Genomic DNA, 13,736 nt, shown 5'->3' with positions numbered 1-13,736 from the left:
ATCCAAATATTATCAGGAAATGATTTTGTAATGAGCAACACTTGTGAGTCATACCTGCGGTTCTATTCAGCTTTGGCCTCTCCTGTAATAGATCTGATGAAGGTTTGCTGTGTACTTTTAGAATATTGTTATTGTTCTCTTGATGAATTAGATGCTGTGATATATTTTACTTATGAAAGCTGTTGGTAATTGAAAGATTTGGAAAAGGATTTCTTGCAATTTTCTAGATGAGTTCATTCTTAATGTGCTTAGAACTTAATTAAAAGTTCTGCAGAGAAGTCTCAGAAATGCATTTATTATCTCTTTAAATATGTTTACATTTTTCTATTGCACTCTTAGTAGCCCTCTTGGCAATTTTGTACATACATAATGGAATATATTGTGTGTATATATTAATTTGGAGCACTTTCTACCATTAGAATACAAACATAAGTAGACATCTATAGATGGAGAAAATATCATTCGTATAGCAAATGTTATCTTATTCCAAGACTGTCTGTTAGAATAATCTTCTGCCTTTATTTCTGAGCCCATATTACCAACAGTTTTTTATTTTAATTGATGGTATATCACTGTTTCACTGAGGTCTTGGAGACATTTATCAGAGTGCTTCTGCTTTAAGGTGATCGTCTTGTGTTTTAGGACTGTTTAAAAGAGGTACTGGAGATTGTGGAGCTGGGCATTTCAGGAAGTAAATCCAAAAACAGTGAACAAGAGGTCAAGTACAAAGGAGATAAGGAGCCAAACCCCGCATCCATGAGAGTGAAGGATGCTGCTGAAGCTACGCTAACGTGGTATGTAGTTTGTCAGAGCATGTTTACTGTTTAGCACTGCCTCATCTGAGAGTGTTTTAATTAGGAGTTCGCAGCTGGTGAGATCTTTGATGTAGCAAGAGCATTTGAAAAGTCAGCCAGAAGCTCCCGCTGTTTTGCCCTTTGGGCAGGGTTGTTCTGTGTTCTGCCCTAGCTGTCTTACCCCTCCTCAGGTGCTCAACAGAAAAAAAGATCCCTGTGATTGCTGTCTTCCCCTCCTGCCTGCTCTCTTGTTTGAGAGCAAAACCCAAGCCCTCCTGCAGCCCCTGGTATTCTGTTCTCAGCCAGTCCTCCCTGCAGACAGCAGTTCCCTCTATCTCCCAGCTGACCCAGTGATCCTGTCTTCCCATTCCCCCTTCTCCTTATCCTCAGCCTGACAAGATACGCCATCCCCACAATGATTGGGAAACTGATAGACACCGTTATGTGCAACGCAGCAGGGACGGCACGTACGGCAGATATGAGCTGGTGCAGGACGGGATGTCATTCTGCCCACAGCACTGGGCTTGCTTAGTATGTTTGCATTTCCAGCAGAACCTCTCAGTAACAGATAATGTGTGGGTTGGAAGGGGAAGCACAGAGAGGAAAGTTGAGATTTGCTCCAGAGAAGTTGAAAAGCACTGTTTTACTGGATGAACAGCATGATGGCAGACAGGACAGATTGACGATGGGTAGGATGAATATGTTTTGCAAAAGGCAACAGCTGCTTTCTTTTTCTCTGCTTTGCAATAAAACTGTTGTAAACTTTATTGTTAGTAAAAACAACTGTGTAATTTCCAAGGTAAAAACAACTACTCACTGGGACTTGTGGACAAACCTTTATTGTTGCCTAGAAGTCTCTTTTCATTTAGAGAGGTGAAACTGTCTGTTCCCAGAGTAAAGTGGAAAAGTGTGCGGGGAGGACTTCAGTAAACTCACTTTTGGTCTGGGTGGCGGTGTTAAGAGTAAAGCCCTGAGTTAGATCATATGATCTTCAGTCTGACACTGGACAACTCTCATTATTGGTTCCTGCCATAGAAATTTTCAGTTTCTCATGGTATTAGGTGGATCCTGTACAACTTCAGATGATTTAAATTGGTACTTCTGGGAGCCTCCCAAGGCTGTGGCTCCAAGGAGGTAGGCACTGTTGGACCACAGCAGGAGGCTTTCTCCCAGAGAAGGTTACCATCTATGGTAGTCACGCTTATGCGATCCTGGGCCTTTCTTAAAGGGTTTTAAGTGAATGTAATCTGTACTTGAAGAAAGCAAAGACAATCGTAACTAGCGCATCTACCATGTCTGCCTTGCTTGTTGATATAAGAGTGGGCTAAAGTATGGATGATTATCTCCAATCATCCATAATCATCTTATAAGAATGAACATGAAAAAAGCTGTGGAAGGGTACAGATTTTCACGCTTTAAAGTATACCTTAATATCTTTGTAACCTAGGTGATAAAGAAACTCGTTCTGCGGACAGAGTACCCTTCTTTGTAGGTTTTCATGTATGTTTTCCTGAAGTTACTGGTTCTGTTTTGAAACAAGCTGATGGGAGAGGGCAGGCTTGCCCTGACAGGGTAACTGCTATCTCAAAATACAAATGAAGAATGTGAATGAAGGTCTGTGCTTGGGTGGAACAGTTCATTTTCTTCATATGTCATAACTCTTAACTTTTTTGCTCACTTGCAGCATTATGCAGTTACTTGGAGCATTTCCTTCTCCCAGTGGCCCTGCTTCTCCTTGCAGCTTGGTGAATGAAACCACATTAATTAAATACTCTCGTCTACCTACCATAAATAAGCATAGCTTCCGTTACTTCGTTTTGGATAATAGTGTCATCCTGGCGATGTTGGAGCAGCCTCTAGGGAATGAACAGAGTAAGTTCATACTTCCCATTTCCTTCTTCCTCTGGTTAAAATTCTCTGTATGGAGCTGCAAAGTAAAGATGCTTCATCAAGTGCCTCTCGTATTTCAGGGGCTTACCTGTCCTGTGGGTGCGAGATTGAGCAGCGTGGTGTTCTGGGATGAAGTGGTGGGAATAACTTCAGTGCCACTGGTAGTCAAACATGTACAAGCCCATCCAAATTGTTCGTGCAGTTGTCTCTGACTTTCGCCCAGTTAGATCAGATACTTGCAGCTGACTGCCATCTAAATTACTGCTGATGGACAAAAGCAATAGCATTACATTTTGAAAACAGCCTTGTTCACAAAAGAAAGAAAATACAAAGAGTATAGGAGGCTTGATAGGGCTGAGTGCTCAACAAATGGTTGATGTGACACCTTTACACTTGCATGGTTGCTTTTTCTTGCTTTAGGTCTCCTGTCACTAAATGTTTGTGGGTGCTTTCAGCTCAAACTGGTTTTAGTTGCTTAGGAGCTGTTATAACTTTCCCATGTACCATCCTGTTCTGTCAATGACACCTACTGTAAAGGAGATCTATCACAAGGTATTGGCTTTCACAGCTGAATCTAACTCGTTTCAGCCTCAGGTGCTTTGACCAACAAGAATTTATATTAAAAAATTGAGGTATAATGCTTTGAACTGAATAACTGATTCCCCCTGTAAGTCTTTATGTATCATGGCATTACCTAACAGAATAGATGAAAATTCTTTTATGCTACCTCAGTTTAAGACTATGTTAGATCTGCTGATCTGCCACAGATATATTTTCCACACCTATAGACAGGATAGAGTCTAGTTACTAGCCTTGAAAATAGAGATTGTGCAGAACTTATGAACTGGCAAAGAGAAGTTGTTATTTTGAGTTGTGGTCCAGAGTGCTCCCAGCCTCACTGAGAATCACGAAATAGATCTTGCAGAAAGTGCTGATGCTGGGAGCCATTGCCGCACGTCCACCCACAGTCTGCGTTTGAGCGAGCGTGGTCCTGACTGGAATGGATTAGAGCACGCTAGAACGGCTGAGCAATTCTCATCCTTGCTCTGCCTCTGCTAAATGCAGTACTAAGGAATCCTGTAAAACTATTAGAGTCTCAAATTAGATTATCTTTTCTTGCTGTGCATAACTTGCTTACAAATCCCCTTTGAATTACAAGATTAATTGCAGTAATGCGCAAGTATGTCAGATCACTTTTGAGGCAGATTGCTGATGTGGATGACTGTGGGGAGCTGGCTGGGTTTGTCTGTATGTGTGCTTATGTAGCTATGCTGCGCCCTGTACTTCCCGTGAAATACTCGGGAAGGAATATATATCTGCTAGTTACCCGATGGTGTCAATTTGTGGTTTATGTCCACAAAAGGTAAATATAAGTAATTTTGAAAAGAAAAGCTGCAGAGGTATGATGATCCCTCTTCTAAGGTGGCTATTATCAGTGGCCTTTTAAGTCTCGAAGGAAGACTGAAATCCCTGCGATGTTAAAACCATCATTGTGCAAGTTGAAAGGCACCTCGGGCTTCTGCAGTCTAACCTCCTGCTCTGAACAAGGTCAGTGCTGCATTCAGACCAGGACGATGCAACCGGACACTGTCCAAGTAGGTCTTGAAAAGCTATGAGGACAGCTTCCCCGTGTCCCTATTCCTTGTGCTGAAAAATTTCCCACAATGTGAAATCAGAATCTTCTCGTCTTAGTTTGACCGTTATCTCTTGTCCTTCTGCTGTTCTTATTGCTGCTGTTTGTGTGGGACCTTTAAAGAAAGTCATGGAAGTATTATCGGGAAACTGTGTCTCCCTATGGTCATTTGTCTTACCTAAACAGGCAGTGGCTGGACAGTAGTTTTTCATTTCCTGGAGATAATTTGGAGAGCAACAGTGATCCACATGAATTGGGATGAAAGTTACTTTTAATGATGAAACTGAGCTGGCAACTACTGAACAGACCTCAAAGTAGATGAGGACTTCCCTGCTGCAGAGAGGAGGATTGCTTGCTCTTCACAAGGAATTGTCTTCAGGGTCAGGGAGGAGTTAACCTTGAAAACAAAACCTCTGTCATCATGCCTGCATTTTTTTTCTGGTTAAATTATTGCACAGTGAACTGTTTGCAACTTATGATGATTTGTTATTCTCTTAACCCATGTGCTTTGCAGATGACTCTTTCCCCTCTGTCACGGTTTTGATCCGTGGGACATCTGGAAGATTTGCATGGGCCCAGCAACTCTGTCTTTTACCAAGAGGAGCTAAAGCAAATCAAAAGGTCTCTATCAAAGCCCATAAAGAAATCTTTAACTTAGAGATGTTCAGCAGAAATTCCACTAATGTGAGACAGCCCCACAGAGCTGGTGATTATACATTAAGGCTGAGCCACGGGGCCTTTAGCTGTAGGTAATGTGACACATCTCTGGTGACTCTTTACGACTTGTGATTAATATTAAATACAGGCTGTGAAAGTGCTGTTGCCTTCTAGACTTGTTTAAGGGGAAGGGGCATTCTCCCTTTTTTCCTTCTTTTTTTTTCCTTTTTTTTTTTTCCTGAAAGCATCTTCTGAGTTGATGGGGCAATGGACAGTGTATTTAGTGAGAGGCATGAGTGTTGGTGCTGATTTTAGGATGTCAGGCAAAGCCTGTGCAGCAGAGGGAGTGAAGTCAGGAGGCGTAGAATGAGATACTGCAGAGAGGACAGCTACTCCAGCTACAAAGTCCAGTGTTGCAAAGGTGGCTGTAGACCTGCTGTGGAACAAAAGTTGTCTAGATGAGCTCTGGAATGGGTCTGGCAAGAAATAGCGAAGGAGAAATGCCCCGATCTCATTTTACAGTAAAATCTGTTATTGCAGTTGTCTAGCGGAGCATGTCCTTAAGTTAACAAAATTTTGGTCTGTTTGTGAACTTCTCCAAATCTTTGAACTCTTCACACGCCCCTCAGTAAAACAAACAAAATAATAATGTAGCTGAAATGAGGGCCTGTCAGCCTCGGCTGTCATGTTCATATTTAGGTGAATGTGGTCTCTGCAAAGCAGCCTTCGGGAAGACCGTCGGCGCGGCGCCTTCGGAGCTGCGCTGTCCCCGAAGCTGAGCCATCTCACTACGTAGCGTCAGTCCAGGTGTGCCACCTCCCGCACCAAAGGGCAAGTCATGTCCTGGCTGCTGACCCCCTTGCCAGTTCTAAGGAAACTTTTCCAGTGTAAAGGCATTCTGTAACTTTAATGCTAACACTTTTGCTCCTTTTGAAGTGTAATTGGTAGTAAATAAATTTATAAAGCAGCACTTGATGTAATTAAAGGTCTTGCTTGCTTGGACCTTACGCACCTGCAAACCTGCACCTAGATCTGTTGCTTTCCTTGGTAACTTCACTTTTGATTTACATACTAGCAGTTTAAAACATAATGTAGTAACCATGTCAGAACTGCATTATGTACATTATGGAAGCCCTTTTGATATTCTGGCAGTGCGTCTCATTCCTGACCCGCAGCATTGCTGCTCTTCTCTTCCAGGACTTCTCAGCTTGACTTGGTGCGATCATCATAGTCAGCAGGGTTAAAATGGAGGCTTCTCAAACAGTTGGTAGCTTTTGCTCAATACAGTTAGAATGGGCTGAAAATAAGATGTTGCTGTGTAAGCTTGCCTTTTTTATAGGGATTTGCAACTTCTTAGAGGTTGGATGGTAAGCAGCGTTCAGAGGTTCCAGGAGTGCAGCCACCAAAAAGGGCAGAACTGTGTCTCTCAAAATTTACAGCCACATTTTTAATACAAGTCTATTAGTTTAAAGTACTTACTGAATGTTTTTTAATTATACCTCTCACTAATGGGTTAGTGTACTTCTGGCAGTGAGGGGGGAGGGGACATTTGCCATCTATTTTAATAAAGTATTGTCTGGTGGTATGATGTCTTGAACGTAAAAACTATCCCCCTTTTTTGTCAGACTTTTGTACCGGAACCTCGACCAGCTCCTAAAAATGATGTTGGATTGAAATACAGTGTGAAGCACCGCCCTTTTCCTGAAGAAGTAGACAAGATCCCATTTGTGAAAGCTGACCTGAGCATTCCTGATTTACATGAAATTGTGAATGAGGAAGTAAGTAACTCTTAGTCTCTGACTTGATTTTGTTCTTGGGTTTTTTGTCTGTTCATGAATCATACACTAATGTCTTACTGTCAATAGTCTTACTCTTTAGCTTGACTAATTTTGTATTAATGGAATAATAACCTCTGCAAACTAATGAAGTCTGTGCACTTCTCCAGGAAGATGACAATGCCTTGGATGTGTTTCTTGGGAGGCACTGCCCAACACATTTTATTACAGATCCTAATATTCTGGTATTGCTAGGAAGCAATGACTTGCATTTTGTTGCTTCTGGGGAAATGGAAGGGGCTTTTCTGAGACCTCCTGGGGGAGGAGGGGGTCGCATGTCTCAAAAATATTTTAAAGTTTTACTGTGTTTAGTTTCTGTTCACTTAAAAGGGAGAATCTGTAGCTGATACTGGATACATAAATTTGCAATCGCTCTCCCATGCCAACAGGGTGTTTAGATACTCACTTTGTAACACCACAAGATCTTGTTGATAGTGCTTTAGTAAACATCCTCATGGTGGAGTTGCAGCTGCTGCTGTACCTATGACTTACAGCTTTCCCAAATGATGGAGCTGTTTTCTTGGGGGATCTCAGTGATCTTGGTGGAATCAGCATTTCATGCAATGTGTTTCAGCTCGAAGAGCGACACGAGAAGCTGAGGAATGGCATGGCCCAGCAGATTATTTTTGAGACTTCCATAGATCAGAAAAGTGAAGAGGAGTGGCAGAAGAAGAGCTTTCCTGATCCGATCACGGAGTGTAAGCCCCCACCACCGGCACAGGAGTTCCAGACAGCACGCCTGTTCCTCTCTCACTTCGGATTTCTCTCACTAGAGGCATTGAAGGTGACCTGATACTTCTTAGTGTTGTGCAAATGCTCTCAGTACCCATATGGTCTGGCTTGGCAAAAGAGGAACTATGTTTTGTTAGTGGAAGATGTTCTGTGTAATTCCAACTACTGTTAAGCCGTAGTCTGATCAAATAAAATGATGGATTCCAGTCTTACAGGATTGAGAGCAGGGTTGTGAAATGCCATGCCCCAAGTTGAACAGGCTCTGAATAGGTGGCTGTATCTTTATTTTTGCAGTGGTACGTAAGCTATCACATTCACCTGTTCATACTTGAAATCATTCCCTCAGCTTGAATTAGGTTTTGGGGTGCTACTTTAAGAGTTTCTGAAATATGACTGCCTTAGAAGCTCTGCTCCAGAGATGATAGCATGGAAGTGGTTTAATCATATATGAACACTTGGGAGTATATATAGGTTGTGGAGCTTGCTTTCTAAAGTTAAAACAACAACAGTTCGTAGAGGTGATCCATATTCTTAATTTGAAATTCTGCCTCTTACCTGTGGATTCTCCCTCTTACTTGTTGCATTTCCTTCCAGAAAACCATCAACAAAAGTAGACAATGGAGCTTTTGCAAAAATGATGTCTAAAAGTGCTTAATATTTTACGTATTATTGGTATATAAGTTAATAATTATGAAACTACATGTGTGACTGTGTGTAGTTGTGATATTTTAAAAGTATCTGCTGCTTTTGTTGTGGTAGCTAGCACTCTGAGCAAAATGGTATGTCTGTTTTGCTGGCAAAATATCATTTTTATTTAATGAGGAGAGTAGAAAGCAACAAATAGTCAAACTTATGCTTGCTGTTACTCATTTACAGTAACAGGATTATATTGCATCAAAAATTTGTGTATGACTTTGCTATTAGGAAAAAAGGGAAATTGTCTTTTTATATTTTAATGGATCATTGAAGCCATAAAGACCTTTTCAGTTAGGAAAGATTTTTTTTTTTAAGCTGTTGAACTCTGTCTGTTGGATAGGAACCTGCTAACAGTCGTCTACCTCCTCACCTGATTGCACTTGACTCTGCTCTTCCTGGGTTTTTTGACGACCTTGGCTACTTGGATTTACTACCATGTCGTCCTTTTGATACTGTTTTCATTTTCTACATGAAGGCGGGCCAGAAAACAAGCCAGGAGGTAAGTGAAAAGTGTAGGGTGCCAACTAGCCTACATTGTCTTGTTTCTAGTAATCCTCAAGTGAGTAAAGCATCACTGCTAATGACTAGAGTGGAGTATCAGAACCAGGGCCTCTGGGCTTTGTGTTTATTTACAGTGTGAGCTACAAGAAGTCACTGCATAACCTTTTCACCTGTAGGTTGAAGTATATTACCCACATTTAGGATTGTTGTAACATCTTTTTTTATATATGTATATATTTATAACATATATAAAAAATATATAAAATATTAGTAGTATTTTTGCTATCTGTTCTGTCCTTACTGTAGAGTTCAAAGATTTGTATCAGAAAAGCATTTCAGATTTGTTGGCTCAGCTTGCAGGGAAGGTTGCAGCAATGTGCAATGTCCAGGTAGTTCGGTTTGATTCTAATGTTAAACACATGTTAAAGGAATGAAAAACTTTCTGCAAGTAAGAAAGTATTAATGCTTTGTAAGTCTTTACATGATACTATTTAAATTCAAATGTGATTAGGTTAATCAGGGTAATTTGTGCAAATCTAAATCATGACTTCTTTAGACTGACCTAGAAAGTCAGTAAGACGGCTTATGGGCTCATTAGAAAAGGTTGTTTCTATCATACCTTCTTCTCGTTCCATTCATAATTCTCATAGTAAAGAGCAGAAGCATAGCTTCCGTAATAAATTACTGTGCCATCTCCTTGTGTTACTGTGAATGTGCAGTTGGCAGAACACAGTAGCACCTTCTACTTCTGCGTGGAATACGCTAATTCTTGAAAGCAGGATCATGCTGTTCCTGAGTTTTCAAGTTGAAGTTCAGAGTAGCCAGTACACAGTCTTCCCATCTCTGAAGTCAGCTATGAAACAAGATACACAAGGTTTACCTTCCAGCTGAAACGTGCTCTTGCTGACCTAGCAGAATGCCTTTTTTTCCCATATGATGTTTATATGCTGTTATGGATTTAGACAGATGAGATTACTTAGTCCTGCAGAACTTGCCAGCCTTTGGAAACCCAATTAACATGGATTTTGCCATGTAGATTTAAGAAAATCTTGTATTTGGGAGATTCTGGATGTATTTAGACACAGTATAAAGATGGCACTCCTGCCTCAAAATCCCTGGACATCTTGCTGTGATTCCTAAGCCTTTCAGGTTGTGCAAAGGTGCAGTGGCAGTCAAGTTAAAAGCATACTCGTCTCTATGGACCTGAGCCGAGTGAGATACTGATACTGCTCCCATCCCTGAAAAGGCCTGTGACGTATTTCTGTCCTGTTGCCTTTTCAATATTAACAGGCAAGAGAGACGGTGGTCAAAGCCGAACTGCGACACAGTTTCTGCTTTGAGCAGGGCTGGCTGCCTGGTCTTGTCCAGCTCCGTGTGTGTGCGTTCATGCCACTGCAGCTCAGGACCCCATCCTATTCCGAGAGGTGACCCGCTGTCCTTTCGTAAGGGGTGGTGTCAGCTATGTTTTATCTGACGCTGCACAGCCCAGAGTATGGCATCTAGCCTGCTGGTTATTGCATTAGGCCCAAATGTTTTTCTGTGGTGGTAGACTTTTACAGTTGAGAAGGGTCTTGTGGCATTTATTTATACAGGGTAGTGAAACTGTCCTTGCTTTACTGTAAATTCTTTGAATGGGCTCAAATATAAAACCATATAGTTATATAAAGGATGAGTTTGCCTATTTTCTGAAATTGTCTTCTAAACTGCACTTACCTCGATTCATTCTGATGCATAGCTATGACTGCAGTGTGCTCAGTATGAGAATAATAGTAATAATTCAATGCAGTGTGTCTCGTCACTGCTGAATATTGTACGAGGCATTAGGATGGGGTGCCAGGACCGTGTGGATACGACGAGCCTGCTGTCTAGAAGCTTTCCTTCCAGCGTCTGTCCGTGTCCTTGCAGTTTCTGCTCTGCTGGAGCCTGTGTCCCAGTGTATTGCCCCCGCACAAACCAAAATCAAAGACATGGATGCATTGCACAGCATTGTCTGTTCCACAAATCCCAATGGTTCTGGTAGACCAAATCACAAATCATCCATGTCTCCCTGCGTGCCGTTTGGTGAAGGTCTCAACTTTCACTTGGTCACAATGGGATAAAAATTGCCATTGGATGGGGAAGCATCCCAGATCTTCATAAGAAATAGGGTTAAGGTTTAAAGTGAACACTACATTGCGATGTTTGATTAAAGTGCATGCTCAATTCTGCTGAAAATTGTTTTGCAATTTAATTTAATGTGCGGTGAGGCCTGCCTTCTAAATCGCTGTATGTCATGTACAAGTGAGTAGTGATAAAATACTTTCCTCCTAAAATTTCACCACAATTTAGTAGGGAAAATTGTCCAGAAAATTCTCATGTTACATTTGGTGCTAATGCAGATTCTGCACTGAACAGTTCTGTGGTTTATCCCTGATGAGTGGATAAATCCCAAAATTGCCATTTCTAGCAGTTTGATTAACTATGTTACAGGCTCTGGCAACGATGGCAGAAAGACAAGTTGATCAAATAGGACATTGCCAGGCAGGATGGGAGGATGCAGGGAGTAGTGTCCGTGTAGAAAGTCTGGGGTTCTAGGCTTGCTGAATAGCTGTATTTGGGCAAAACCATGTTGGTGAGATAAAATTTTAATTAAAAAAGTGAGGAGGAGAGAGCTGCTTCCTGGAGTTTCCTGTACCTACCATGGTGCTGCTGCTTGTTTCAGATCCTGAAGAACATGGAGTCTTCCAGAACTGTTCAGCCACACTTCCTGGAGTTCTTGCTGTCTCTTGGCTGGTCTGTTGACGTGGGGAAGCACCCTGGGTGGACTGGCCATGTCTCAACAAGCTGGTCAATCAACAGCTACAGTGATGAAGAGGGACCTGAACAAGGTAAATCATAGTCAATAGTTTAATATTAAATTAAAACGTTTGGGCTCCTTCAGGAGACAATTAATTTAAAATTTCTTGCTCCTGGATACCTATCTGAGCACTTGAACATTTTTTTTCCAGATAAATGCCGATGTTTACTAGAAAGGAATGTGTAAATATTAGATTAAGCTTCAAGTCAAAGTGAGCAAAACTGAAGTCTGTATGTTGTTGGGAGGAAGTAGCCTCAGCAAGAAATACCTCTGTGCCTATATCTTTAGCAGACTTGATGAGTCTTTAATATATTATCCAAAACCAGTATTCAGGTGAAATAGGATACAGATTGTGCTGCATATTGGCAAATAGACTTGAAATACCGTGCGATTTTTAGTGTTCTGTTAAGTAGATTAAAATGAGGTGTGGCTAATAAGTTAGCCTTGTAATCATGTTTGGTAGGAAGTAATGAAAACAGGCTGCTGTTTGCAGGTCCTGGTGGTTGGAGCCCACACACAGCTCTTCTGTCCTGCTTAATTTACTCTGCTTTTTTACGCTAGAGCAACTCCTCCTCCGGGCTTGTCATATACCACCCTCTCCCCATTCTGTCAACCAAAATGATCCTCAGGGCGGTGGATTGCTATCCCAGGGTGGTGAACTGGAGGTTGGGTTAGTTTCTGCCTTGAACAACTTAATCTGATTACCTGGGATTCCCATAGCGTCTGGGTTGGATTTGGTATGGTTCACGGTCACTACTCCAAGGGCCAGACCTTTTCTTGGTGATCTTCAGAGCCTCAGCCTTCTGCTGCGGGCTGCACAAAGGCACTGAACAGGCTGGTCCAGCTTGTTCAAAGTCTTTGACCGCGCATTTGAATCAGGTGCAACACCGTTACTGCTGCAGCTGCTGAAGCAGTGCTCTTGCTCTGCTTTCCCTTCGCTGTGCCTTGGAAATGCTCTTTGCCTGTAACTGTGGCCAGCTAAAGGCTTCTCTACTCATTTGTAGAATAAAACTACAAATGATGGAAGGTTTGAAATCTTGGGGAGAGGTTAGGAGAACAGAGGCATGGCTTTCTCTGAACAAGTCAGGAGAGGTTACAAAATGGCCAGGGCTTTGTTTAATTTTCTGTTGAGGACAGGGTCAGACTGTGCTTCACTTGGAGGCAGAGCCCTCTCTCTTCCCTTTGCGAATGGCTTTGTCGGTATGGCTGTGTGGAAGGCAGTGCTCTGAATTAGTGAGGTAACCTGTTTTAATGTCGGCTTTTTAACTTGGATTTTTTTTTTTTTTTCCCAGCCATTTGGATTAGATCACAGACCACCAAGTAGTTGAATTAATTCAACAGATTGGGGGAAGAACAAACAGAAAAAGCATTCAGGGATAGGAGGGAGGGAGGGCTACTTCTAATCTGGTTCTGCTGTTGGAAAAATCCATGAGTAGAGTCGTACCTTTAGCAAGCAATGGCTAAAAAAATAAAATGGTAGATTTAAAGTAGACTTGGACCAACTTGTGAAGATTGCTTGTAGGTTGAGGGTTGTAGGTTGAGGGTTGTAGGTTGAGGGTTGTAGGTTGAGGGTTGTAGGTTGAGGGTTGTAGGTTGAGGGTTGTAGGTTGAGGGTTGTAGGTTGAGGGTTGTAGGTTGAGGGTTGTAGTGAGGTCAGTGTTGGTCTCTTCTGCTGAGTAACACGTGATAGAACAAGAAGAAACAGCCTCAAGTTGTGCCAGGGGAGGTTTGGATTGGGTATTAGGAAAAATTTCTTCACTGAAAGGGTTGTCAAGCATTGGAGCAGGCAGCCCAGGGAAGCGGTTGAGTCGCCATCCCTGGAGATATTTAACAGAGGTGTGGAGGTGGCACTTAGGGACATGGTTTAGTGGTGGAGTTGGCAGTGTTAGGTTTACAGTTGGACTCAATGATCTTAAGGGTCTTTTCCAATCTAAATGGTTCTATGATTCTAGAATAGCTTCCGGTGAGATGCGATTAAAATAAATTCTCAGGCATATGCTTTGGTTTTATTTCCCTGCACAGCCCCAAAAGTAAAGAAGTTTTTAAACAATTGGGTTCGGGTTGTGGTGCTGCTCCCTGAGAGCCATGGGCTGGAGATGCAGGAACGCTTCTCAGGTGAAGCATGGCTCGGAGGCTCCTGCGTGCCTCTGGCCGCCTCTCTG

The 13,736-nt window shown here is 42.1% G+C and overlaps 1 protein-coding gene across 3 annotated transcripts in view; it reads left to right on the top strand.

The window, feature by feature from the left end:
• RALGAPB (Ral GTPase activating protein non-catalytic subunit beta) overlaps window positions 1-13,736 on the top strand; it is a 62,182-nt gene that overhangs the window by 38,458 nt on the left and 9,988 nt on the right. For all 3 annotated transcript variants that reach the window (XM_075720945.1, XM_075720947.1, XM_075720944.1), the window contains exons 18-24: window positions 643-794; window positions 2,479-2,666; window positions 4,832-4,938; window positions 6,600-6,752; window positions 7,384-7,593; window positions 8,578-8,736; window positions 11,440-11,605. In XM_075720945.1, the coding sequence (XP_075577060.1) occupies window positions 643-794; window positions 2,479-2,666; window positions 4,832-4,938; window positions 6,600-6,752; window positions 7,384-7,593; window positions 8,578-8,736; window positions 11,440-11,605 (1,135 nt within the window). The remainder of the gene's footprint in view (window positions 1-642; window positions 795-2,478; window positions 2,667-4,831; window positions 4,939-6,599; window positions 6,753-7,383; window positions 7,594-8,577; window positions 8,737-11,439; window positions 11,606-13,736) is intronic.

This window comes from Pelecanus crispus, chromosome 14, assembly GCF_030463565.1.
Source record: "Pelecanus crispus isolate bPelCri1 chromosome 14, bPelCri1.pri, whole genome shotgun sequence".
NCBI lineage: Eukaryota > Metazoa > Chordata > Aves > Pelecaniformes > Pelecanidae > Pelecanus > Pelecanus crispus.
This window is presented reverse-complemented; position numbering and strand designations above follow the sequence as displayed.